The following is a 17,295-nucleotide window of genomic DNA, read 5'->3' as shown; positions in this document are numbered from 1 at the left end:
GTTTCAGGCCAGGGGGTCCCGATTCCATGGCTAATGTACGAACATGTTTCAGGATTCCATGTCTAATGTACGAACATGTTGTTTCAGGCCAGGGGGTCCAGGTGGACCAGGGGGACAGGGGAACAGACCGTGGCCACCTACATCATCATCAGTAAGTACCACCTCATCGTGGGTGATGACACAAACTCACACCACAACCTCACACCCGACAGATGTGCTGAAACTAGGCTCAGAACCACTTGTTTTTCTAACAGAGAAATTTCTTTTCATATCCATGTAAACAAATGAATTTTTTACTTGTGGTATCATCTGTCTATATACAGTGATACCTTGTGTCAAACTTGGATGTTTTGAATTCCTGATTGTCTCAAACTCACCCTTCGGTCCCTGCGAAATACTTCAATGTATATATAAATATATCATCATTTATTCTTGGAGCTGTCGAACTGGATTTGTTGAATTTTCGGTTTTCTCAAACTCATTTCAGAGTCCCAAGTATCCAAATTAAGCATAAAATTCCCATGATGATGACTCTAACCGTTAATAATAGAAAATAACAGCCCACACTCTCCAAACTTTCAACTCGTTTCTCACACAATCAACTGACCTCACTGTGATTAACGCAATTACGTCAAAGGCAGACAGCTTTCTGACAACATGCCGACATCCAATCAAGCCTAATAAACAAGCATACCTTACATCAATGGTCCAAGCTGATTTCGGTTTACACAATGGCAGCCAGTTACTGGAGTGTTCTCACGTGACTGCCGATGACACATGAAAACTGAGAAATGAGTAAAACAGAGTAGGTTATGTTAGTGAATCTTTTATTCGAGATGTGACTTACAATGACATCAATCCAGATGGGGACAGTGAGAATTTATGATATGCCTGAGTTGCCTCCCCTTGACCACCAGTAGCCTGAGTACTGAACTTTACGTGCCCTGAAATCGAGTGTTGTGTCCTGACCTGGTAATAAGCTCTAATAACATATGTTTGGTTTTAAAAAAACTCACTTTGTTGGTTGTCTCGAACCCCGGATAACTTTTCCCCAGGTCCCCATGAGTTTGACACAACGAAGTTCGACTGTATACAAAACAAGTTAAAAACACCAACAGTTGGAGGCTGTGTGTTGCAGTATACACCAGTCCTAACACATTAGCTATAGTCACATAAAAAATATATCGGTTGTCCTTAACTTCTTTTGAGTAGTATGTTTTCTAATATGGGATTCCAGGGCAGGACATGTCTCAGTGACAAACTGCTTGACATAAATGTCACCTGTAAAGGATTGGATGGCCACAATGTCTGAGAAGGCCAACTCTTGTGCGTCATCTTGCCCTAGTTGCTCATGCTATCACCCACTTGTTTGTGGTCCACACCATGTGGTGTGGTAGCACTGTGGTTGAAATAATTGCTCCTTGCACTGGTCCAGGTTTGATTCCCTACATGGGTACAGTGTGTAAAGTCCATATCTGGAGCCACCCCCTGTGAAATGGCTGCAATATATAAAGCTGAATGTAGCTATGACAACATATGCCCATGTGTGTTTGCCTAGTGCCTGATAATGATACAATGTTACTGTTTTCAGTTAAACTACTCGTCAGCATCTCCAGGAAGTTATAATGTAAGTATAGATTCCAGAAAGTGTCAACTCAAATTAAATTGTAGTGATCCATAAACAACAAAATTGGAAAGTGAAGCCATCTAGACTGTTGCCACAGCAATGTGTAGAGAGGATTTTCTTGTACAGTGAGCCTACATCAGTGTTTTAATGAGTGTATTTACAACATGCCCCCCCATCCTCCCTCTACAGCGGGAACATCGTCTACCGTCGCATCCCGTACTAACTCTTTTAAGTCTTGTCTGTTTGACAGAGGATTTGATTATGAATTTGTGAATTGCTTTTGAGATAAGATAATGGAAGTAGGCATTCATGAACCTAGTCGTCTGTTAAACGTTTCACAATGATTGATTTTATGGAGTCCTAAATACCAATTTGACCAAGACCATGCCCAAAAGAAAATATCTCACAAAGATTTTGACATCATTTGAGCATTCCAGAGGATGTTAAACAGGTTATTTCAGGAACAGTTAACTAAAAATACCCTAAGATGTGATTCCATTAGTCATTGCAATACTTTTAAGACCAGTTATTTGCGCTGAAATGTTTTCTAGGAGCATGTTTTTAAGAGCTTACCTTTTTCTACCTGCATTCCAGGGTTATGTCATCATACACCTATTGGGTTACCCTACTATCAATCTTCCATGGAGAGAACATGTCCCAGTTTTTGTTGGACTTCTTGGCATTAATTTTCTGCTCCAAGCTCAATCCTACACATAATTTTTTTGTAAACAAAAGATATGTTTGTTTAACAGTCGGAGAAAGGAGATGACAAATGTTTTTGTGAAGAATTTGACTTGAAATGAGATGTGGAAGATAAGATGTGTTCTCAAGCAAAGATTCAGTGGCGGTAGGAAGATAGCTCACGGGCCTCTGCCCCTGTCATCACTGATACATCACATGCGTTGAAACCTCAAACGACTTGAAAAGATTTCCTCCATGGATGTATTGCTTGAATAGTATTTTGTTAATAATCATATTGTAAGTTAGATTACTGGTTTTTAAATGGGACCTTAACTCAAGTACTGGTAACAAGCAGGATGAAAGTTGTATCTGTGATATTTAAGCGCCAGGTTTATGGCAGATTATTAGTGAGTTATAAGTGGGTAAACTGGAACGTGGTATGACAGTGTCAGGCATTAACAGTGGGTAAACTGTAACATGGTGTAACAGTGTAGGACATTAAAGTGGGTAAACTGACTTGGTGTGACAGTGTAGAACATTAAAAGTGGGTAAACTGACTTGGTGTGACAGTGTAGGACATTAAAAGTGGGTAAACTGACTTGGTGTGACAGTGTAGGACATTAAAGTGGGTAAACTGACTTGGTGCGACAGTGTAGGACATTAAAAGTGGGTAAACTGACTTGGTGTGACAGTGTAGGACATTAAAAGTGGGTAAGCTCTAACATGGTGGAACAGTGTCGGACAATAATAGTGGGTAAGCTGTAACATGGTGGAACAGTGTCGGACAATAATAGTGGGTAAGCTGTAACATGGATGGACAGTGTCGGACATTAATAGTGGTAAACTGTAAATTGGAATAACAGTTAAGACCACAAAAAACCAACATTAATGTGAGACTATGACAGGTTGTCAGCAGGTGATCTTGCTCTGCCAGATGTTCCTGGTATTCTGTATGCCTGTATGTGTGTTTGTGTTTCCAGGGTCCCCCAGTAACAGGTCCCCCAGGTACACCCATCATGCCCAGTCCACAAGGTGAGTAGCAACTCTCTCTCTCTCTCAGCAGTCAGTAGCCACTATCTCTCAGCAGTCAGTAGCAACTCTCTCTCTCTCTCTCAGCAGTCAGTAGCCACTATCTCTCAGCAGTCAGTAGCAACTGTCTCTCTCACATCAGTCAGTAGCCACTCTCTCTCTCTCAGCAGTCAGTAGCAACTCTCTCTCACACAGCAGTCAGTAGCAACTCTCTCTCACACAGCAGTCAGTAGCAACTCTCTCTCACACATCAGTCAGTAGCAACTCTCTCTCACACAGCAGTCAGTAGCAACTCTCTCTCACACAGCAGTTAGTAGCAACTCTCTCTCTCACAGCAGTCACACTTGCACCTATATCCAGTCAGTAGCAACTCTGTTAAACCTATTTCCAGCCTACTGCCCTCAACCTTGACATCTTTTTCAGTAGATCTTACTGTTACGTATGGACTTGTAGTACCTAAGCTCACAAAACCAAAAGACATTTTCTCGGTCTGAAGTCACAGGCTATTTTTCTGATTTCCTATCTCAGATACTTGTTTCCTTGCTTCAATTTGACAACTTTGACACAGCTATATCTGTCCTTTTGGGAATTAACATTTGGAAGTTTAAAGAAATAATTTCCCTAAGATTTAGTCAATTTATTTATTTTGCTGATTAGTCAGAAACAAGTCCTACATATCTCGAGTAGCTACATTATTAAGATGAGAAAGTTACATTTGTATATATTCTTATTTAAAAAAAGTTAAAGAACACCCAGTTTTTTTCATTTGACTATAGATAATCTGTCATGGCATGGCTTTCAAATTGTGGATGTTCTATAACTTGTTTTGAGTAGTATATTATATCCTGAACCCAAAACGTTAAGGATCATGAATATTTTTGGAGATAATTTTATGAAATTGTGTGCTCAGTCATCACTAAAAAATATATAATCCCCAAAATATTCATGATTCCTAATTTTTGGGTTCAGTAATGTTGTAGACCTGTTGTGTTTGTCTTTTTGAATGTGTTAGAAGAACAGATTATATGTGAGGCATTGCATGCTGATTGCAATGTCTTATATAAAGACCTCCCACATATGCTTTCAGCGCCAGAAGCAGGTAACTCAGACGGAATGTACAGTATGATGAAACCAGGTGGTCCGGGCGGCATGCCGGGGATGCCAGGGGTGAGTAGCGCGACCGGGATCCCGGAGGGGGATACACACTTTACTACCAAGCTATATATAGGCTTTATATCCTACATAGAGGTATATGATGGTATAACATTTCGGGTACTGATGGATGTTACATTAGATGGGTGTTTGAGAATATAGTTTTGTTAGTGGTCACGTTCAGTCTGGTTAAGGGGAGATAATTCACACCTTTCTTAAACAACAAGATCTGTACCTAACTACACCTTTGATTCAAGTGACTGGTGAATATGCGATAAGAGGATTCTTTATGTCTTACTTGACAAGATGAAGATATGATACAAAAATACAGATAAACAGGTCTGTCTTTCTAGAAACAATTTGTGGCCATGTTAGCTTTTGGGTGGTGGGGTAGCCTAGTGGTTAAAAGTATTTGCTCGTCACGCCGCAGGCCCGGGTTTAATTCCCCACATGGGTACGATGTGTTAAGCTCATTTTTTGTGTCCCCCCGACAGGATATTGCAGGAATATTGCTAAGAGTGGCATAAAGCCTCGCTCACTTACTTTAGGTTTTACCCCTTTGTTGTATTTGTGTTGCAGTTTCCAATGGGACCTGATGGGTCTATGGGACCGATGGGACCAGGGGAAATGCCTCCAGTAATGAATGGTAAGTCACCAGATCCTAGGGCCTAACAGGGACAGTACAATGTTATGATCTCGCCTAAACATTGTTGCCATTTCTTTGTCTAACCCATTTGTCCCCCTATGTTAGCAGTGTGGTGTGACAGCACCAGGTTACGTCAGGTAAGGTGCTAGTAGTCGCATGTTTCTGCAGATGGAAATACATGATTTCTTGCCAGGCTATTCAGTCTGGGATCTGTGGCTTCACTCCTGCTTCTGTTTTTCAGCAATTTATTTTGGCTTTAGTACAAATAATAATAGAAATAACAACTTGGAAACTCGCATACTTTGTTCCAGATGCAACCTGCATTCACCAGTTTTCCATTTCATGTCCTCAGAATCATGTTTCTTTTCTTTTTTCAGCCTCCTCTTTATGTGATTCAGTATGATGTATAATGATGTGACTGTGAACTGCCTCCATCTGAATGGTCACATTGCATGTTATTTTGTAGGTATGTCTGTTCCAGGGGATATGGATGGTATGAAGAACTCACCTGCCAACGGCCCAGGAACACCAAGAGATGATATGCCACCTGTTAGCGCAGCAGACATTGGGGGATATGGTCTGGCTGGGTACCAAGACAATGTAAGTCAGCTGTCATTGTGAGCACGTGTATATGTATGTCCTGGCTCGCTCGCTCCTTCGCTCCCCTATTCTGAGAGCTGGCACCGGGGTCCGTCCGTCCGTTCGTCCATCCGCCTTGCTGCCTGTATGCCAAACTGAGCTGGCCAGAGTTACTCCCTCGCTTCTGGCTAGAGCAGCTACTTTTCTCACTCTCTCTCTCAGACACGGTGTTGGGGCATTGCATGTTTCTTCTGATCGCCTGGTGCTTTCTTTAAAAACTTTCTTTTTTGTTTCTTTTCATTTCTAATTAGAGCATCTGCCTGTTGATTGATTGATCTGTTCATACTCAGTATTGCTCCCCTCTCAAACAATCTTGATGATGGAATTTGGTAACAAGACTGTCTCAGTGGTAAGCCAACAGTCGCTCCCTTGCCACCTGCCTGCCAACAGACCAGCTGACTGGCTGCCTCCAGATGGCGCTGACTGTCACTACTTGCTCTGTCTGACCTGCTCATTGGCCGGTGATCAGTATGAGTGACCAGGCCTATCATCGCATGTGACTCATCGCTGCCCACTCGGGGAGCTGCCTCATCGTAAGCCCTATCATACATCATTAACAATCATTACAGCATGTGCCCTAGTACGTCGCCTATCTCAATGTTTTGATGTTTACGATTTTTCAGGAGCAAAACGAATCTGCCGCTATCCTAAAGATTAAAGAATCTATGCAGGAGGAGGCAAAACGCTTTGAAAAAGACGCCGACCAACCAGAATATTTCATGCAATAAAACCTAAATTATTCTATTATTTATATGTTAGTACATTGGACGCGATTGAAGTCTTCTACAGGTGGTAGTGCCAGTGATAATATGGCCTGGATGTTCACTATGACTGCAGGATTAGGGAACTTGACGACCTTGACCTTCTTTATTTGCGTACATTAGCCCTGGCTCCCGGCTTTCTCTGCTCTCTAGACACGCATGTTCATAATCTCTAGGAAAAGCTCCAGCAGCCGACTCCAGCCTCCGAAGAGTTCAGTTTCATTTCTGTTGTAGACTAGTCAACTAGTTTCTTCAGTTGTCCCTAATCTGCAAGACTACTCAAGTTTTCTTGACATTGTGTTGCTTGTAGACGTGGTCTGCTCTGCCATGTCTCCCTCATCCAGGTCATATTGAACAGCCAGGCTTGAACATTGAGACATCAGGATTGTTTGATGATGAAGAAATAGTCTTCAAGCCAATGCAGCTGGCCAGTAGTAGTAAAGTAGCTCATCTTTGCTTCCACTTAACATTAACAGTACTGTACTGTGTCCTGCCCTCAATTGCATGTCTTGTCTCCGTCAAACTGACCTGTTATTAAATGAGGGTCCTCACCTGTCTCAGGCAACCATACGACCGTCCGTCCGTCCGTCCGACCCGGCAGCCGAGCTGCAGCCACGCTGTTGACAATACTGAATTTCCAACTCTGTAGACTTGCTGCCTTAGCATTGCAACCCGTGTGCCACTGTGCCCCACTAAACTACTAAACCAGGGAGGGGGAGGGGGAGGGGGAGGGGGAGGGGGATCATCATTGAGTCATGTGCGACACACATTTTTGTATTTCTATGTTCTATATGTACACATATATTCATATATTATTGGAGTTGTCTTCCCATGTTGCTAGCATTGTCTTCTGATAAATTGCCAAAATACCGAGCGTTTTTGTACATAGCAAGATCATCCAGTTACATGTGTATTATGCAAAAGTCACAAGGGCTAGAGTGAGCAGCAACCTCAGTATGCAGATCACAAGATGCTGCTGTGCGGGATATGTTATCTGCGGTTAATGTAGTGTTTAACAAGAAGTCATGGTTGAAGCAGTATCACTGGGGCTACAGAGGCACAAGGATTGCGTGTAGCATAACTATATACACCATAACTTAGCTCTGTTTAATCCCTTCTACTTTGTCACTGGTGTCCTTCCGAAACGCTTACAGCCTATCTCTCTGCCCCGAGTGCTATGTAATCTCCTTAATGATGATTGTGATGAATCTCTTTGGTCGCAATCTCAAAACCCTTATTTTTGGGACCAATTGGTGAGGAAACTCTACTGTCTTCATCAGCCGTGCAAGCCAAGTGTGGGCCCTCCAACATATATTCGCCAGATCTGTAGATGTTGACAGTCGAGATAACATGTAGCATTTGGCTTCAAGATTATTTCCGAGTTCAGTGCTCCACAAGCTTGTTTTTTCTCTGGTGCACATGTACTCCACCGTGGAAGCAGGGGTGAATGAGTGATCGAGCGAGGAGTGCAGAATATCTGACTTGTTATATATTTATATCTGCGAGCTGATCCCGGCCGACATCTGTCACTCGGTGAGCTGACAACCCTCTCTGTCTGTCTGCCACCAACTTACAGATGTCCGATAGGTTTCAGCTGGCATCTTGTTATACTCTGACTGCACATGGTCGTTTCTGATGTAGTTGGATAATGTGGCTTTTTGTATATTTTGATACTGGGCTGCCCCGTGTTCCAGCTTCTTCCCGGGGCACTTTCTGTCCCTCTGTTTCTAATGTTGATGTGAGTGTTTTTATTTATGTGTTTGTGCGATCGATATCCTCATGCAAATCCATTATCCGCCTCTAGGAAGTAGGTATCACAGCGTGGACGCAGCCCATGAGTAATGTATGCGAATCTGTGGAGGGAGCTCTGCAGGGTTATATTGTTTTGTTTGTAGTCCTTGCCCACAAGTACTCATAGCAGCATTTTATAAATCTCTAGTTCTGTATTGTTTTCCTCCAGCTGTGTAGCTGTCTTGGGCAGTACGCCATAAGCAGAATTTGAGTTTTTCACTCTATGTTTGGCGAGCATGAGACAGCTGTAGTGTTTGTGTGCTCCGCCTGCGACAACGCTAGTCACCTAGTACCTTATCAGTTTCTATACTGCCAGTGCTCACACTAATATTGTCGTAGGAACATATATTTTTTCACAAATTTGTCAAAAAAACCTGCTCTTGATCAAAATGATAAAAATACTGAAACATGTCCATATTTTGATATAGACTGTCATGTACATAACTTTATCTTGACCATATCATAAAAGATATTTGGTAGACTTAACACTGTACTCCATCAATCTTCGAAAACGTTTTATTCTGACATCTTCCGTAAATAACGAGTTTCATTGCAATGGAAGTATGTTAGTACGGTGTGGCAGTAGCAGTGTTTGGATTGTTTCCTTTCTTTTAGTTCTCATTATTAACATGTAGTAAACTTGTTGTAGTTTGTTTGACGCAAACTTTTTAATCACTTAATGTTCGCTCCACATCTAAGAAAATCTCTTGAAACGAATACGAGCCGTCTGTCATTTAATGTTTTCAGGAAATTTCTTTGCAACGTTGTAGTGGAACTTTTAACACTTTTGCTTTAAATTTTGTTTGTAACGTGTATTTGGCTTCTAATGGAGCGTTTAGTGCAAATGTTTTAAATGAGCGCAAATACCTCTTCTCTTTACTTGTAATGGACAAATTGCACTTTCGGTTGTTTTTCAGGACAGCCTCGCGTGCTTTTAGCAAGCCGAATGAAAGCTGGTAAGGGTGGAGATAGGGACAAACATTCAGAAAGGGGAAAGGAAAGATAATTTAAGAGGCAATCCAACCTTGTGACAATGTGTATCCGTAGTCACTTCTCCATAGTCGGTTGCTAGGTGACCAAGATGAGTGTCACTGAGACCTGCTTCTCGATTCAAACTGGGATTCCGATTGGTTAGAAGACATGATGATACAGAACAGTCGGAAGATGGTGATAGCTGTCGCCTTCCCAGCATTCCCCAGGAAGGAGAGCAGAGTTACTCCCCTTGGTGGACTGGGATATACCCAGAGAATAACTGTCTTGTCAATTTCTTATATCAAATATGCATATGATAAGTTAATTTTGTGATAGAATTTGTGGGGACTTTCTTTTGGCATTAAATTGGGGAGTGATTTAAAATTGTAAACTTTGTGTGAAGATCTGATTCTGCTACTGTCGTGGGTGGGGGTTCCACAATGTGAGGGAATGGGATCTCATTCACAAACCACTAGTTTTGCTGGGGGCAAAACCACATCAAGACAATTCATTGTTAATTCTACTACCCCACTGAAATCTACTACCCCACAGCTAGGCAACCAGTCCTGCATATATATATTGATGTAGATGGTTCCTTGTGAATGGGGTGGGCAAAAGGTGGTCTGATGGTAGGGGCGGGGTGGGTCGGGTGGTGGGGAGGTCATTACTGCCCGGCGATGTCGACGCCAGTGTCGTCGTATCCATCGTGTACATTGAAGAATGATCTGATCGTGTAAAGTTACCTGTAATTATATTTATTTATCTTCATGTTGGTGGAGTACAGTTGTTAAATAACTTGCAAGCATTTTGCCATGTATATGGTAAAAACCAAATTTGAATGCCTCTTTTTTGCAATACTGTACGATATGTGATGTGACAGTTTGTTACGTTCACGTAGTTGTAGCCTGTTGATTGCTCACAATATGCCGCCGCCATACATCGTAATGGGAGTATGCGTAACTTGTACGTACGTACGCATGCTCTCGCCGGCTGGTGTATTGAGACAGTAGATGTGGTACAAATGGATAGCCCTAGTTATTGTAAACACCTCCTCGCCATTGCGCTGTTAGGCATCACCACGGCTCAGAGGCTGGTCCAGTCCCCCCTCCATATGGCCCCGAGATTCCATATCATATCAATGTGCCCGAAGAGAACCGTAACATGTATTTTATGACATCATCCTCATGAATCACCCACTCACTACAATGACCTACCTACCTTTGTAAATATTTCATCTCAACCTGATGTTTGATAATGTGGCTCAAAGGCACTCTCAATTCCAACATGGCATATCATATGTGTTCAAGTCAGTATTGAATACTTATTCCATAACCCAACCATCTAGAATACTTCGGACCATAATCTTCTTCACATATTTTGGCATATATTACCTATGCTGTTGTTGTCCATATCATTAAGTGCTTACTACATTTCAAATTCATAGACATCGCATGATATTGAAGAAAATAAATATGTATTTTTCATACTCATTCAATATACGTAGTATGGATTACCAATTGGCCAAATAGCTCACTTCGATATTAATTCGTAGCATAGCTCACCTGAACTTACAGTTGTAGAGTTTTTTCGGAATCGTCAGATGATCATCTTGATTGAGACTAGTGCTAGGTAACAGGGATACTGTGGCAGGGTCCAGAGAGATGTCCTCGCTCATGATCAGTCATTGTATACATTGTTACTCATGTTTTCATGCAAACAAACATCTGGTTGTATAGTTGTTCCCATTATAAGGCGAGGCCATCTTTCTGGTCGTGTCACTGGAAAGGAGGGAAGTTACTCTCAAGGAAGTTAGTCCTCGTATTGTTCTGAAGTGCAGACTCCTGTTAAAATTGACATTTACAAACATCGAAGTAAGAATTGTAAGTATTCAAGCTTCAGATCTGCATTTGAGAACACTGTGAGAAGTAGGACCTATGTTGTGTTGCAGAACACTATGAGAAGTAGGACCTATGTTGTCTTTGCTCAGTTTGCCTTGCTTGCCAACAATATCAGGATATTTATAGATACAAGAAAGACTTTTCAAATCCCAGAAAGACTGACCAGCCTTTGAGATCTTTCGTGGATATCTTTGACTTGCTGATGTTCATCTACCTCACACTATCACTAGAAGGTCTGGTTAGTGCTCTTGCCACAAAAAAACCTTGTAAAGAAACACACTCAATGATGCAACCGACAAGGTGTGAGTGGTGGGAGTTGTCTGCCCTTGTCACTCAATCATCTCATCTCCATTTGTAAATTAACCAAAGGCAAGTCGTGTCTAGAGGTGTGGCTCAACCCAATTGTCTTACAGCGTAATGGCTGATGGGGTGTATCGCCTTGCTTTGTATAATAGCAGCGTTATTAAATGCGACAGGTTTATTTCCCAGCGTAATGTTGTACAGCCGTGTGGATCTAAAGACAGTTGTTAAAAGTCGGCTATGTATCATATGCTGCTCCATATTTTATTTGGTTGGGAGGGTGGTTACAACCAGCTGTACAGCAGGCGTTAAAGCGGCCCAACAGTGTAACAATCAAAATTTATGGCAATATTGTAATATATCTCAGTCATTTTATATTCTATTCATTTCATGTGTGGAGATGGTCTCCTCATCTTCTAAGTTATTGTGTCCTTCTCCGTTGTGTAGCGACCTAGATTTGTCATCTTTAGTTTGAGACATTTCCAATGTGTGTCTTGTGCAGCATCTTGTAGACTCACTCATCAGAGGGCTCTAATAAAATATGTCAAACTGTTGGATCCCCCACGAATCCATGTGTCTGTTCTCTTGTCCTTCTATGATAACTAGATCCCATCAGGACTCTGGAGATTTCCCACTGTTGTCATAAGATGACTGAAAGGGGGATCACACGGCCACAATGGCTGCTGAGTATGGACCATACTTTAGTTGGTGACCTTGGAAGACCAAACCAAGTCCATTGTGACCTTGACCTACTCTTGTATGGCCATGTGTAAGTAGAGGAGGATGGTCTAGTGCCAAAATGTCTGGAACAGTGTCTAGACCAAGTTTCTGGTTGGCATAGGTCGCTGCCCACTCTATCAACCACTGGCTTGCTTGCCTGATGTAGCTGCAGTTTTGCTGGACATGGTGTAAAACCAGTTGATTCACTCACTTCTCGCCAAAATGCCCCATTTACTGTAGTGTTTGGTAGCAGGAACCCCAGTTGGTTTTCTTGTCATTGTACACATGCTGTAACCATCACCATGGAAACCTTGTTAATATTGTTAGTCCATTTCTCATAATTGCTAGAAAGATACAATTGGCGTACATAGTAAGGCAAGCTATTTCGTTTATTTGCCCAAAACAAAAGACAACATTTTGACAAATCCTTTGAAGGTTGAATCTGTTTCTGAAACTTAGTCCATACTTCTTTACATTTTTTGCAAGGAGCTTGGGGTGTAAGCTCCTGATGAATTGAAGATACAATCTAAAGTCTAATTATTGTTTAAAAAGAGTAGCTATTACCCATGAAGGTTGTGGTATGTCGAAAGTACTGTAATACCCTACTACAAGGTTCAGGACTGCTAGATGAACAAGGTTGCACTGTGATATACTACCCATTGACAGATACCTACATTCACATTGTCACATGTTTACAATAAAAGTATGTGTTGAATAAATAACATTATTATATTGCTCTTCTTTCCAACATGTTGGGACATACAGATTGTTGTGAGATAGGCCATTACAAATTATTGGATGTCTTGTCTTCCTGACCCGTGAAGACCCGGGTTAGAAAAGGTCTTCAGCAACCAATTATTGCTGTAAAAGGAACTATGATTGCTATAAGAGGCGATTTACGGGATCGGGTGGTCAGGCTGGCTGACTTGGTTGATGCATGTCATTGTATCCCAATTGTGTTGATAGATGCTCATGCTGTCAATCACTAGATTATCTGGTCCTAACTCGATTATTTACAGACAGCCGTCATATAGCTGGAATATTGCTAAGTGTGGCGTTAAACAACAAACAAACAAACAATCTTGTCTTCCTGTAAGACTAGCTTACGGGAGGCCATTGTTCGTCATTTGAACTTGTCTCCCAGATGACCTTGGCCCCATTCCACAAGGAGATCTTAGCGCTACGATTGTCGTAAGTGGTGTTTGTTAAAAGTATGGAAGTTACGACCATCTTAGTGCTGAAATCGTTTTGTTGAATCGGGGCCTGTCATTTAATGAACTTCATTGTTAAAATGCTGTAGTTGTTTTAGTGTTGCCCCTAGGATGTAGCTAGTGCTTCACCAAGGAAGTATGGATGAACTATAACTTAATGAAAGATTAATTTTCTGCCAACAGATTGATTCTAATGCAAGGATGAACCGGAAAATACACCATTAATATTATAGAACCTGGAACTGAGTCTCCAAAATTGTCGCCTCCAAGGATGAACCCTTAATCTCAAGGCTCTTCAAGGAGTGCTGCTGTAGCCCAGTGTTGGCTCGTCATGACCAAGACCAGGGTTGAATTCCCTTCATGACTACAGTACATGATGTCCATTCTTGGTGTCCACTGCTGTTTTATGGCTGGAATATTGCTATTAGAGGCATAAAGGCATACCGCTTCTCTTCCTCACTCGAGACTTGCAGAGAAGACTGGTTTCCATGATCGGGTGGTGATGGAAGTGTCTGCAGTATTCAACAACATATACATACAAAGTACTTCAGATGCATCTGACAATGCAATACATCCTTTCAAAGATACCAACCCTCTCCGATTTAAGGGATTTATAATTTTCTGTAGAACACAAATGAAATTGAGGATATGATCAGTAAGATCTTTGTCAAATTCCATGGTTAGTTTATCTTGAAAATGCTGAACAATGAATTATTGTGGAGGTATCTCATTATTATTATTCTCAAAGATGTTTTCGGAGAAAATGGAATTCTTCAAGCATATCCTCGATTTCTAACTTCATGTATTATGTGGATCATTAGAGTACACCTGAGCAGACTTTGGTGATAACACCCTTGCATACACAACACTCTTGTACATGTTACCATGCCTGGCGCTCAGCATTAAGCGAATAAAACAAGGACTGGCTGGGCGTCGTATACTGTGTTTGAGTGGGGTGTCATGTTAACCTGCAGCATGGTATCTCTAGGCTAGCGCTATGAAACTGTCATTAGTCCAGACCAGTACAAGCAGCCACACACTCTCACATGCTTGTCGCTGTATAAGTGCAATATTCTTGGAACGTGACCTTCAACTCCATTTCACCTCTGTTCACATACTTTAAGCAGGTTTAATGTCCTCTGAACCAACGTTCCATGTGACTGTTGTCTCTTTGTCAAAGGACAAGGCGTGATGAGGACCCTTTGGCCCACAGGATCTCTAGATTTGAAGAAATTAGTAGAAATTGTTAAAAGAAGTTGTCCAATATGTTCATATGAAAGAGAGCTAGACATTGTTCATTTCATCACATGCATGTTTTGTACTAACACTAAATGTAAATTTTAATCTAAAGTGTGTTTAAGAGGTTTTCAGGAAGCTTTTTTTTTAACTGAACGTGAGAAAATCTTTAGTCCATGGTTTACTTCCATGTAGATAAAGACAGTGAAAACGTGTGGTAATAAAACTTTGGGGCCATGGACTTGCTCATGGTCATATTTTCTCCAGAAGGAACAAAAATCGGCCTTTTTCCACACAGTTTTGTCATTCTTGTGTACTTGAACTTGAAAATGTACAACTTAAAAACTAAGAAAAAAGAAGCTAGTTGTCAATCATTTGAACATGTGTGATGATTTTCATTCTATCATGGGACAGTGGGTAGCCAACTGGTTCAAGTGTTGGCTTGTCATCCCGAAGGGGTGGTTCGATTCTAGAGTGTATAATCCAACTCATTCATACCATCAATACCAAATTTTCTGTAACTTAACAATTTGACTGATGTAGTGGGCCAAACAGGAGGGCTCTTATCCAACACCATCCTTTGCATGACTTTAACAAATCCATGGAAAGGATTACCAGTATGAAACTGACAGGTCACATGGATGATCCCAGAAATACAGGTCTCAATACTGGACTTTCAGAAATGGGCAACCTCTGCTCCCATACTGATTTATCACTTTGCGTTATACCAAAGCATTCATCAACAATCTTTACAATCCATGCAGATGTATAAGAAAAATAAATAAGATTTACAATTTAGCTCAATCTGACCTGGTCGGTGTGATTTTATGTCTTTGACAATCAAGCATTGACCCACTTGTTTTTTTCAACTGAAAACACAATATCACTATCCATATCATATTATTGTTTATGTGCCTGGGTACATGTAGAGTTTTCATTTCAGTGGCAACAATTCTCAGATACAATTTTGGATTTTTCTTAATTCAAGTTTTGTTCTTTTCAATACCAATTGGCCATGAGGTCAGTGAACAGAAATAGGTCAATGTCTAGTTTTTCCCCACATGCAACAGCACTTGAAAGCCTCCTAATATTTCATACAACCCTGTACATACTACTCAAGAGAAGTTAAGGACCAAGATTCTTTCATATTTTTATGGCATGATAGATTGACTTGTAATATGAAAGAATTGGGTGATCCTTAACTTCTTTTGAGAAGTATGTCTTGGGATTATTATTAACATGATTGGTCGACTTTGGAAGTCTCTGACATTAGCATTTAACAACTTATTTCCACAATTAGTTGAGATTTCCTGAAAGGGTATTCCCTACCCTCCCACACAGGACCTCTGTATATGTTCACTTATGCAAATGTAAAGTTATTATTTGTTGAAAAATTAAATTGTTTTTAACATTACTGTCTGCAATTTATGAAAGCATCAGCACTTGGATATTTCGCAGCTTCAATCATTGACATCAACCTTTTTATGAATAAATGATTTTAAGTGCATCTTGTTTATTGTAATGTTTTCATACTTGTATAATAAAAATAGTATTAGTCCTCTAAATTGTAAATATGGAAATGAAAGCAGACTTTAACGAAGCAACAGAATTGTTGAGAACTAGATCTCGTGTATGTATTGAGTTACGCTCTCCCACACATTTAAACACTGCCAATACAAGGGTTGACTAGTTACTGTGAAAAGCTTCACTCGTCATGCAAACGTTCCAGGTGGTTTAACTACATAGGCACAATGGGTCAGGCCAATATCTGGTGTGCTCTCTTCAATAGACACCCTTCCGAAACACCTCAATTGTTTGTTTGTTGTTTTAACGCCGCTTTACCAATATTCCAGCTGTATGACGGCGGTCTGTAAAAATTCGAGTCTGGACCAGACAATACAGTGATTGACATCATAAGCATCGATCAACGCAACTGGGATACGATGACATGCATCAATCAAGTCGGGGAAAATATTTTAATAGTCTCACAATGTAGCGTGAAATATATAAAAAATAGTGCATAGGTAATATTGTTGAGGCTACTTTCCTCCAGGGTCACTTCAATGATTAACCCCAAACTCGGAGATTATTTTGCATTTCTGGCCAAGTGAGGTTATTATTGTGTTTGTTTTCCGTGAGTTGGTCGTGAAAAGCGACCAAGTTCAATGTCAAGAGGAAGTGTTCCGCATCTCTGTTTGTTGTTTTACGCCGCACTCCGCAACATTCCAGCTATATGACGGCGGTCTGTAAATAATCGAGTCTGGAACAGACAATCCAGTGATTGACACCATACGCATCGATCCACACAATTGGGATACGATGACATGCATCAGTCAAGTCGGCGAGCCTGACCATCCGATCCCGTTAGTCGCCTTTTACGACAAGCATAGTCACCTGTTCCGCAACTCCGTTTTCCGAGACCACTGTGATAGGACCTGATACTTATTATACATACATATGCTGAAATGTCTTATGTAGTTGTAGGACATATAAATGCCTGTATGTATATTTCCATTCATTTGACGAGTATTGTTCCAAGGATCACGTGCACTTGATCAGTAGCAATCAACATCCTTTTTACATCTCTAAAGTGTCTTGGTGAACTGGGAAACGTCAGGCAAAGGTAAATGCA

The 17,295-nt window shown here is 41.0% G+C and overlaps 1 protein-coding gene across 7 annotated transcripts in view; it reads left to right on the top strand.

The window, feature by feature from the left end:
• Nucleotides 1–16,135, top strand: part of LOC139480117 (single-stranded DNA-binding protein 3-like) — a 107,017-nt gene extending 90,882 nt beyond the window's left edge. For 3 of the 7 annotated variants that reach the window (XM_071263145.1, XM_071263144.1, XM_071263149.1), the window contains 7 exons: nucleotides 88–151; nucleotides 1,592–1,627; nucleotides 3,289–3,340; nucleotides 4,404–4,504; nucleotides 5,069–5,135; nucleotides 5,602–5,735; nucleotides 6,398–7,239. In XM_071263145.1, the coding sequence (XP_071119246.1) occupies nucleotides 88–151; nucleotides 1,592–1,627; nucleotides 3,289–3,340; nucleotides 4,404–4,504; nucleotides 5,069–5,135; nucleotides 5,602–5,735; nucleotides 6,398–6,502 (559 nt within the window). In that variant the 3' untranslated portion in view covers nucleotides 6,503–7,239. Of the gene's footprint in view, nucleotides 1–87; nucleotides 152–1,591; nucleotides 1,628–3,288; nucleotides 3,341–4,403; nucleotides 4,505–5,068; nucleotides 5,136–5,601; nucleotides 5,736–6,397; nucleotides 7,240–9,243; nucleotides 9,928–13,610 lie in introns of those variants that run through there. The other 4 variants (XM_071263148.1, XM_071263150.1, XM_071263146.1 and 1 more) reach the window with 4 other exon arrangements.
• The last annotated feature ends 1,160 nt before the right edge of the window (nucleotides 16,136–17,295 follow it).

The sequence above is a fragment of the Haliotis cracherodii genome, unplaced genomic scaffold, assembly GCF_022045235.1.
Source record: "Haliotis cracherodii isolate W230 unplaced genomic scaffold, xgHalCrac1.p SCAF_4, whole genome shotgun sequence".
NCBI lineage: Eukaryota > Metazoa > Mollusca > Gastropoda > Lepetellida > Haliotidae > Haliotis > Haliotis cracherodii.
This window is presented reverse-complemented; position numbering and strand designations above follow the sequence as displayed.